At 48.3% G+C, this 10,301-nt stretch overlaps 5 protein-coding genes across 5 annotated transcripts; 2 read left to right on the top strand and 3 right to left on the bottom strand.

Moving 5' to 3' along the window:
- The first annotated feature begins 271 nt into the window (after positions 1-271).
- Positions 272-3,501, top strand: F9C07_1120971 (uncharacterized protein). Its single transcript, XM_041288103.2, has 3 exons — positions 272-911; positions 997-3,006; positions 3,069-3,501. The coding sequence occupies exons 1-3, from the start codon at positions 890-892 to the stop codon at positions 3,197-3,199; spliced, it is 2,163 nt and encodes a 720-aa protein (XP_041140401.2). The 5' UTR covers positions 272-889; the 3' UTR covers positions 3,200-3,501.
- Positions 3,502-4,332: 831 nt separating this feature from the next.
- Positions 4,333-6,340, bottom strand: F9C07_1616 (putative esterase of the alpha-beta hydrolase superfamily; the record flags this gene model as incomplete). Its single annotated transcript, XM_041288093.2, has 4 exons — positions 4,333-5,109; positions 5,171-5,987; positions 6,053-6,183; positions 6,260-6,340. The coding sequence occupies 4 exons, from the start codon at positions 6,338-6,340 to the stop codon at positions 4,333-4,335; spliced, it is 1,806 nt and encodes a 601-aa protein (XP_041140402.2).
- Positions 6,341-6,990: 650 nt separating this feature from the next.
- Positions 6,991-8,138, bottom strand: F9C07_1615 (uncharacterized protein; the record flags this gene model as incomplete). The annotated part of the gene is made up of 5 exons (XM_071508257.1): positions 6,991-7,041; positions 7,103-7,280; positions 7,416-7,671; positions 7,822-7,869; positions 8,093-8,138. 5 exons carry the CDS (start codon positions 8,136-8,138, stop codon positions 6,991-6,993), a joined length of 579 nt encoding a protein of 192 aa, XP_071365931.1.
- Positions 8,139-8,193: 55 nt separating this feature from the next.
- Positions 8,194-9,076, top strand: F9C07_1121041 (uncharacterized protein). Its single transcript, XM_071507570.1, has one exon. It carries the CDS (start codon positions 8,404-8,406, stop codon positions 8,878-8,880), a length of 477 nt encoding a protein of 158 aa, XP_071365930.1. The 5' UTR covers positions 8,194-8,403; the 3' UTR covers positions 8,881-9,076.
- On the bottom strand, positions 8,295-10,268 carry F9C07_2279825 (glutaredoxin domain protein). The gene is made up of 3 exons (XM_071510396.1): positions 9,698-10,268; positions 9,282-9,633; positions 8,295-9,207 (listed from the first exon to the last, which is right to left on the bottom strand). The coding sequence occupies exons 1-3, from the start codon at positions 9,770-9,772 to the stop codon at positions 8,897-8,899; spliced, it is 738 nt and encodes a 245-aa protein (XP_071365929.1). The 5' UTR covers positions 9,773-10,268; the 3' UTR covers positions 8,295-8,896.
- Positions 10,269-10,301: the final 33 nt, after the last annotated feature.

The raw sequence follows: 10,301 nt of genomic DNA, 5'->3' as shown, positions 1-10,301 counted from the left end.
GGGGATCCACAGCCACAATTCTCCCTCGCCAATCGGTGTCAGCCGTCAATGTGGATCTTGGTGGCTGGGCTGGATTGTGGCTCACCTCGTGACGATTGGCCCATTTTGGTTCCTCATCGTCATTTCCATCCTCCATCAAACGAATGAGCATGACAGGGGGCGGGGGACTCCCTGCCAAGGAACTATTTCATATCTTGGGAGTTTGGTACACTGCAGTGTTCTGACTCGTCAAACTACTTTTTTTTATCATTCGCAACTCTTCCTTTTCCCTCCATTCACTTTTTTCCCGCTCAGCCCTTCAGCCCTACCGCGGAATCGCGCTGGGCGACATACATTGCGGTCCATCTGAATTCCACCTCGCTCCTTTAGCTGCCTCTCTCTTCCTAGTCTCCCCCTCATTTGGTTTCATTTTTCTTTTCAGATCTTTCTTTTTTTTTTTTTTTTCTTTTCTCTCTCTCTCTCTCTCTATCTCCCTCTGTCTGTGTGCGCGCGCGCGCTTTTTGACCTTCTACTTTTCTAATTGCTAATTGCGCCAAGTTATTGCTGCCTTCTCCATCATTCTCACTACTCAATTCCCCTGTTCTTAACCGACCTATAATCAGGCACCCTTCTTTTCCTCTCGCTTGTATACGGTGAGCCGATTACTGTGATCTCTTCTGGATCGCTTGGAATTCAAGGACGTGGTGATCCCTTCTTGGTTTTTCCTCTCCTTGTGTCTTGTTTCTCCATCTTTGTCTTGATACCCGTCCCCTGGCGGTTTCAGTCCAACCGGTTACTCTCTACCCGCGACAACGCATCTAGTAATTTCTTCTTATCTTCTTTTCTTGTTTCCATTGTTCATTGTCGTATCTATCGCGAGCAATTTGCGGCCTTGAGGAATCGTACTGCAATGGCCGAACAAACTCAGCTGGGTAAGCATTCTATGAACATCCGGTTGGCTCAAAAAGCGGATCATGTTGCTGACTTTGCTCGGTGGTCGATTTGCGGAAGGTGCAGCCTTCAATGGCCAATCACGCGATTCGAATGCACAAATAGATGTAATCTGCGGGCCCTTAATCAATTTCAAGAATATGGATGTCAACCCGTCCTCCTCGATCTGGCGTGGAAGTGTTTTGATTGTGACAAAACCTGGTCAAAAGCAGCCACAGCTCGTTTTGCGCCAGGCTGGACCTGTCGAAAGCAATGCTTCAGTCAATGGGAATCTACCCAATAGTCAAAGCATTATGATCGACGGTCTCCGCCTTTTCGAAGATCCATCGAAAGCATTTTGGCGATTTTCAATCTCACTACCTCTCGAGTCATATGAAGCGTGCTGGGAGTACAGCATTCCGGGTTTCCAATATGCGGAGGGACAGGGAGTAAGATCGCCTTGGGATTTCGTGGTCCCGTCTATAAACCAATCCATGCGTCTCATGTTTCATTCCTGCAATGGCTTCTCTGTTGGGACGGATATGGATGCCTGGATCGGTCCAAACCTGTGGAACGATGTCTTGCGCGTGCATAAGCAAAAACCTTTTCATGCGATGATTGGTGGTGGTGACCAGCTCTACAATGATGGAATCCGCGTCGACGGCCCATTGAAAGAATGGACCTCTATCTCAAATCCCCACAAGAGACGTGCGCACAATTTTGATAATAACTTGCGAGCTAGATGTGATGAGTACTATTATGAAAATTATGTACGATGGTATTCTACTGAGCCATTCAAGGCGGCAAATGGACGCATACCTCAGATCAATATCTGGGACGATCACGATATAATCGATGGCTTCGGTTCCTACACCGATCACTTCATGCGTTGTTCTGTCTTTCGTGGCATTGGAGGCGTTGCCTTCAAATACTACTGCTTGTTTCAGCATCACGTCGCACCGCCCAGATCGACCTACACGACGGATGCCCCGCAGACCATGCATGCAGTCAATGGAACGGCAGGAGCGGATCCTCGACAGTTGGAGAACACCTTTGTCTTGGAAGATCAGGCCGAGGACGATAGCTGGATAGTTGGAAAGCGACCAGGCCCCTATGTAGAGGAGAAGAGTAGGAACTTGTACATGCGTCTCGGTAAGCGAGTCGCCTTCATCGGTATCGACGCACGCACGGAACGCACCCGTCATCAGGTGAATTACCCTGATACGTACGATCTCATCTTTTCTCGACTTGAAAACGAATTGACCGCGGCCAATGGTGACATCAAGCATCTGATTGTGCTTTTGGGTGTCCCCATTGCTTATCCACGCCTTGCATGGCTGGAGAATATTCTCAGCTCCCCAATTATTGCGCCAATTCGCTTGCTCAACAAGCGGTTTGGGTTTGCAGGCGGCTTGTTCAACCAATTTGACGGTCAGGTAGACCTGCTTGATGATCTAGATGACCACTACACAGCTCGTCAGCACAAGCGCGAGCGCAGGTTATTTATTCAACGTCTTCAAGAATTTGCCAAGGTCCATTCCGTTCGTGTTTCAATCCTAGGTGGAGATGTGCACTTGGCGGCTATTGGACGTTTTTATTCGAACCCTAATCTCGGCCTTCAGAGTGTCAACGACCCTCGATATATGGTCAATGTCATTAGCAGCGCAATCACAAACAAGCCACCTCCGAAGGCAGTTGCGAATCTTTTAGCCCGAAGAAATAAGCTCCACCATCTCGACCCAAATACTGATGAGACTTTGATGGACCTGTTTGATCAGCAGCCAGGAGGTCAGGAGAAGAGCGCTTCCTGGAACAAGGTTACAATGCCGTCACGCAACTATGCGTGCATCACAGAAGTTGATACCCCATTCGCCAATGAGGGTTACCCAACACAACAGAACGATAGTACGGTGACACCATTGCCTAGAGACGGCCACTCTCCCCTCCATAAGGGGGAGACCAATGCTGGTGCAAGCCACTCTGCGGCGGATGGCTTCAGCAACAATAGCGGCATGTACGGCGGTCTGGATGTAGCCATTCGCGTAGAAATCGACCCACAAAACCGGGAAGGAATCACCGAAGGATATGGATTCAGCAGTAAGTGTTTTCTCCAATCCAGTGCACCACAATATGGCTGTTATTGACGGGATATACCTTAGTTCCTCCATTAGTATATGATGCAACCAAAGACAATGCGCGCCCAACTTCTCAAAGTCATTCCGTACGCTCAGGATTTCACCGCGCTGAGTCGCGTCCCCAATCTGCTCGCCCGCAGACTGCTGTCAATTAATCACCAGGTCCTGAGTTGGAGTTCCCTGCTTTTATGAGCCTCTTAGTTAAGAGGGTTTTGAGGGTCCTTCGGTACGTGAGACACCGGTGCCAATCAAAATCCACACGTCCGTAGACGATACGCTTTTGTTGCGATGATAATGAGTTTATCTACTCATATACAGCGACCCTTAATAGGGTGATCGCAATGTTCACCTGCTGATTGATTTTCTTCTGCTTCTTGTATACATCTGACAATCTTGTATATCGTGATATATCTTTTGTGTCAAGGAAAGTGACGCTATTCTTGGTTGTTGAACTTTAAAACGGACGTATCTTGTGACCGAATACTGTTGGAATTGAAGCTTTATTCGTGTTTCTCATTATACCACTGGCAATCCTTGTCGCTAGGTTCAGTATCTACATGGCTCTGTTTTGGTTTACGGCTGTGCTACCTCCATGCCTTATGACCCCCCCAGCCTTCCTTCTCATAAGGACATCAAACCCATGAAGAGATCTAGTTGACTTCCTGGATCGCCGTCTCGGTCAGTACGTCGCACACTTGAACAGAAGCCGAGGGAGGAAGGAATTATATATACCATCACCGCATGCCGAGATATTGGGGGTCAAACTGCATATGCAAGACTACTCAAACAGATTGTACGTAGGGTATTCATCGTATATATGTGTCCTGATAGGTTTCTGGTATATGCTGGTGAAATGTCATATGTTCTCACCGGTATGCATTGATATAACACTGACAACTTGGATGTGTATCCTGGCATTAATAATTTCATAGCAGAGCTGAGAGCCGTTGAGCAATAGAGACCCGGTAGGGTAAGGAGTTTTGCGGCTCCCATCGAAGGGGATATCTCCACGGCATGTTTGTCAACGTAATAGCTAGTAATGGAAAAGGGCGCAGCAAGTAGAAAAGCTCTTTCGACGAAATGAACTTCTGAAAATTCTGCTTTCTAAATTCAACAAGCTTTACTTGCAGCTAACACAACTAACCACCCCTACATAGGGTGAAGAAATGAGATAATCATTCTCGATTTTACCCCATAGCTAGAAAAGCGCATACATGGTCAATCAACTATGTAGTCCAATCTCCATCATAACATACGTAAGCAAGTAGGAAACTGAATACAGGAATTTTCACGAGTTGAGGTCGTCCTGCTGATGATCGAGATTCCCTAATAAACCCGTCATATCTCTGTCATGATCGATGCTATATCCTCTCCACTTCCTCGGGATCCCTTCATTTGGCATGGGCCGCTGACCCATAGTATGTTGAACAGAGGAAGAGGGGTTCTCGGCTGGTCGTCGTCGCCGAACAACCTGGTAGCCCTTATCTAACTCGATTTCAATAACGCAACGGACCTTCAAGGCACTGATCGCAGGCCACGTCCCTCTCTCGCCCCTTAGGATCCATTGAGCCAAAGACTCCTTGTCTGGGTTCTGGAATAATTTGGTAAAGTCCTTCAAGGAGAGATCGGGAACCAGTGTGAGATTGGGGCCAGGTATCGTCTCCTCGATGAGAAGTCGTGCGAGCGCTTGTGGCAGAAGACCAACATAATCGAGCTGTCTCAGTCGGTGGCGGATCTCGGTAGCGACCAAGCGCATCAGTGACCGGGTGATACTCCACTGCCCCGTCGGACGGCGATCCAAAAGATTCACGTCGGACCGGAGAAAGGGGATGAGGTATGGTCGGGCTTGCGACACAATGAAGTGATTCACATTAAACAGCTCAGCAATTCGGGTTAGCGGTGATTCAGCATCTGTGTACTCCGTGCGGCGCCCCGACTGGGAGGAACCATGTCGCGAAAGACCCCACGGAACAATAGAGCCGGTTTCATCTTTACAGTAGATTGTAACAGGCTGATAGAGCGAGTTTGACGATGCGTTTGAGGCTACTGCTGCTGACCAGATCAACTAGAATGTTCGTCAGCACTGACGGCTCTGAAAGGCAACATATGAGCTATCATGCACATACCACATTCGGCGCGGTCAGGTAATTGAGCAGATTAGGAGTACTGCCCTTATCCGACGTCGCCACCGTAATATTGAGGATGCGTTTCGACCGTGCGTACGCTTCTTCAAATGTCAAGTCACCAAGATTTGCTCGCACACATTCTTCCAAGACCTCGGCATCAAGAAAATAGCCTTTCCGAATGTACCGTTGAACTCGTCGAAGCAAAGTCCACAACCAACTGTCACCCGTAGTGTATGGCAACCACGGATTGTTTCCGGCATCAAGTCTTATTTTCCGTTGGCGATCAAAGGCGGTTAAATCAATGCCATCACCATTAAGGAAAGTCAGCAATTCATCTTCTGTGTGAACACCAACGAGGGCTGCGATGAGTGCCCCAGTGGCGGTCCCTGTAATGATCCTGGGCAAGAGACCCTGTAAGTGTAAGGCTTTCACCACGCCCAAATGACATAGCCCAAAGATGGACCCGCCTTGCAGAAGGAGCGTTGTTCTGCCAAAGGCCTGCCGGGTGTCGTGTAGTAGCTCCAATTTAGCTTGGGAGTCAAATCTACCTTCAGAAACAGTGGCCGTATGCAGAGCTGTCACATGCTGGATGGAAAGTGCAACCTGGGTGATATAATCGTCTATGAGGAGCTTTGTACCAGCATAAGCGTGGAGCGACAGTCTGGGAGAGGTGATGTTGCCTAGATTGCGGACGAGTCCGGACCGAAGGAGGTTGACCAACGTCAGGATATCTTCGTCCTCTCGAGCACTCATCAAGGCCTCCAGTCGGCCCAGAATGAGTCGATAATCATAATGACGGCTTGTTGGGTTTTGGCGCCTGTCTTCGGTGAGGGTCTGCTACACTGCATCCAATGATAAGAAGGTCGAGGATAATAAGCTCACCACAGATCCATACTCAGAAGCTCATCCAACTCGAAGGCAGCTTCCTCCCATTCTTCGTACGTTTGAGCGTTAGCTAGACGGTATCGCAGTCTGCTGAGGGGCGATTTCGATCTCCACCATGACAATAACCTCTAAATCGTCGCAAGTTATATATACTACATTAGCCTCCTCGCATAGGCCCAGCTAGAGAATGTGGCTCGAACGCACTTCTTTCCAAAATTGCGCGACGTCCAATATCATGTTCACAACTGCGGCGAATAACCCGCAAATAGCCACCCAAGACTCCATTCCTACCACGAGCAACCTGGGGGAGTTTTCATGGGAAGGGGTGACACATGTTCAGGGGAGTACTTGAGTGGGCGGCCTTTTCTTTTTCACATGCTCGCTAACCGGAGGGAGGGGGCGTATGTCATCCGGGAAGACACAAGGTCTCAATCAACACCGACGATTAATGGCGAAGGGGAAAGTGTCGCGGCGATATGTGTCAAGATAAGAGTAGGTGTAGGTGTCGGTAGGTAGGTAGGTAGGTAGGTAGTGGGTGAGAGAGGAATTACATCTCCGCATTTCTTTGTTTTCTCCCCATTGGGGAATCCGACTCACATGACTATTTTGATACTACAACATATACACCAAAGGCCCCGGGTCTACCTTGGGATCCTCAGAACATTTCCTTCCAAGCCACAATGGGAACGGTTGAAGAGAGAAAAAAGGAAATTGGATTGCTCCTAAGAGGCCCATCATCTTTTTGTCGTTTTTCTACACGCCTCTTCCCCAAGCCGAGAAAAGCCATACCCGTGGACACGTAAAGGGGGCATTTGAATTCCATGGTCCATAAATTTTTGCTTTAATTCCGCTTTGCTTCCCTATGCAAATAGGCGAAAATTAGATTCTCCTGGCATCCTTAACTACCCATCAAGGCGGACAAGCCCCGTCATCATCTATTCCTCAACAATGTTACCCCGCTCAGACACGTACAGACCGTCAAGGAACTAGGGGTGAATGGTCAGCAACCGTTTCGCCATCATCATCAATCTCCAAATGGAACCCTACCTTTCGGATATCCTTGTTGCGGACTCTGCAGATCTGCTGGATGTCGGCAGCACTCTGGGAGACATTCTCAAGGGAGTTGCCAGAGAGCTGAAGCTCATCCTTGACGTTGGGGGAAGTGATGATCTCAACACCGGGCTGGGCAGTGATACGACGAACGTACTTCTCACCCAAGAAGTTTCTGTTTAAAAGCACAACCCATCAGTAAGAATTCATTCTTCCACGATACGTAGAACAAGTGACTCAGTGAACTCTAATCCCTTCCCAGTCCCAAAAAGCAGGCATTGAGTTCATGTGGAGGATAGATTTGGCGTACCTGATCTCAACGTCGTAGAGGCCAGTCTCAGCGTTCTTCTCAATGTTGACGTTGATGGGAAAGTGAGCGTAGACGTAGCGCATCTTGTACTTGAAGCCCTTGGTGACACCAATGATCAGGTTGTTGATGATGGTACGGACGGTACGCAGGGTAGCGACACCCTTGCGGGCACCGTGGTGCAGCTCGATAGAGATAACATCCTTCTCGGGGCGGCCGAAAGTGACAGCGATGTGGGAGAGGTCCTTAACAAGCTTGCCTGAAAGATTCGAAGAAGTCCCGTTAGTGACCGAATCGAGCCGAGAAACCAATCAGACCGCTCATGGTTGTTCTCCATGACGCCGACCATCTTTGTGGAGCGACTTCTTGGTATAGGAGATCTCCTTCAACTTATGGGGTTTTTGCATACCTCGAGGGCCCTCAACGGTCACAACCCGGGAGCGAATGTGAATCTTCACTAAACGACAAAATTCGAGTCAGTCTCTTAAGCATTTCAAAAGCGATGAACAAGACCAGTCGTAATTTCCCGCGACAGCGATCGAGTAGATATTTCCTCCTCTCGTATATACCCTGTCGGCGCTGGTGTATCCTGGCCCAGGCCTCTCATTGCGCGATGTGTGCCTCTCATAGTTCTCCAAAAACCGAAACAAAACAATATTCAGGGGCGATCCAATGCTCACCATTCTCGGGGATGGGCAGCCGTTCCTCGGAGTGAATGTACCGCATCTTGACTGCGTGGGCTGTGGAATGTCCGAGGGAGAATTGTCGATGTCGTCGTGCGGTCGGTCGTTCGAAAGGATCGAAATTCCTCAAAGGCAATCGGTCGCTTTCTTTGGTGGAGTGAAAATCACGGGTTGTGCGTCGCTTAAGACTCGTTCAGGCTTAGCGTATTCTGCCTAGGGTTGTTCCGGACTTTGGTAATATACAGTACTAGTTCTATGACCTCTCCATTCACCTACCCAAGGCCCGAACCTGGCATTTCCTATTTAAAATGGTATTGACCGATTATTGTGTATATATAGATATACAGATACATGAACCGACAACAGCATATATTATGATATTTACGTTTGAAGGGCCGTCATTTCTCTCCTGCGCAATTTATCCCCATCAAATCATAGTTCTCTTAAGTATATCACGTCATATCATGTGTATATCCAAGCACGACCTACGGAGTATACTACCATACTATCAACAACTAACATACGTGATCCTATCATCAGACAGCGAGATATACTCATCCTGGTTTGGCCGAGTTCTTTATATGATTATGATTACCCATGTGATAATAACCTCTCGCCTACCCTCGTGGACGCAACACGCAATGCCTCGCCCAACACATTCCCTTGGTCAAAGAGCGTCAAACCCTAGATGTAAAGTGTATATATATACATACATATATGTGTATGTGTATTATATATTATTCATAATCATAAGCATTGTAGTTGTTTTATCAAACCGTTATTGAGTACGTAGCGTCAGTCTTAGTGTCCTGCCTCATTACGACTGACCTCATGGACCCACTGTCCTCCCAACTTCTTAAATGTTGACGCCAACTCGTCCTTCTCATCGAGAGCGACCACATCATCCCCACCACCAATGCTTCTTCCACTAACTAGAATATTAGGCACGGTGCGGCGGCCAGTATTCTCTGCCAAGAGAGCTTGCAGCGGTTGGCCCAATGAATGTTGGTCAAGCTCTACCACGTAAGGTGCTGGGACAATTGAGTATTTGTCTAAGAGGATAGACTTGGCCCGGGCGCTATGGGGGCAATAGGACTTGGAAAAGATAATAACTGCGCAGCGGGCACAAATCTCAGCAACCGAGCGACACGTATACCGGGAAATGGTAAGAATTGCAACTACTTACTCGGCGATCGTTTTAATATACTATTGAGCTCTGTCTTCGCTTCCACACGCTCATCGGTACCCGATCCCTGCACTTGCCTTTCTGGATTGTTGCGGTCTTTAGGGACGGTCATTTTTGTCCGCCCGGCAATCGATATCTCCTCCGTCTCTTCATCACCGTTTCTTGGGATCGCTGGCGCCATCTGGTCGTCTGCGGGCTTTGCTGCGTCTCCATAAGTAGGGTTTTCGCTTAACCGTTGCTCGTCCGGAGAGCTGCCTGCAGCTACCCCAGGTTCCTTCGTCTGCGTGTGTGCTTCTATCGCGGCGACAGTCGACCGGTAGAACTTTTGGTTCTGTACCCCCCGTGCATCGCTCTAAACAATGGGTGTGCGCTTCGTTAGTCACGATGATGAGCTAGGAATCGGGGCACTATGTTACCGAATAGTAAATGACCATGATAACTAGCGCTAGAGCAGCAATAGCCAAAAGCTTGATGCGCCGTTGAGGTAGCATCTCGAGTAAATGGAGCCGATTAGAAGTGTGGAAGGAATTGCGGCGGTGGTCGTTCGATTGAGATAGCTTTCTCTGATGCTCTAGAACTTAAGCTTTGAGGTTTTCAAGGCCTATCGGCTTCTGAATGCATTGAAGTCGGGATTCTTTCAACAATTTAGCTGCGTCGACAGCTCATAGGCGCAGCTCCGACACCAAGGGCAAGTAAACATCTGGGGAGTCAGCAACGACACCTGATGTTAGAAGATGCACAGAGAAATTAGTGATGATAATAATGCAATGCCCCTTCGGGTGTTGAATGTCTCCTCTAAATGAATATTTGATTTAGAAGATGACAATGACAGTCTGTACAGTGCGGCTTAAGCGTCACCGAAGAAAGCGCGCACGTGGGGGCGGATGCATTTGTACGGAGTATTTAGTAATTAAATTTTGAGAAATCAGGAGCCGCGCGCCTAGATCTTACGTCACAGAATGATACTAACCTAATACTAGCAATTAGGCCCTAGAGGTAGAATATTAGTATATAAATAAC

The sequence above is a fragment of the Aspergillus flavus genome, chromosome 1 (assembly GCF_009017415.1).
Source record: "Aspergillus flavus chromosome 1, complete sequence".
NCBI classification, from domain to species: Eukaryota; Fungi; Ascomycota; class Eurotiomycetes; order Eurotiales; family Aspergillaceae; genus Aspergillus; species Aspergillus flavus.
The sequence above is the reverse complement of the archived record's forward strand: the minus strand, read 5'-3'. Positions and strand labels throughout refer to the sequence as shown.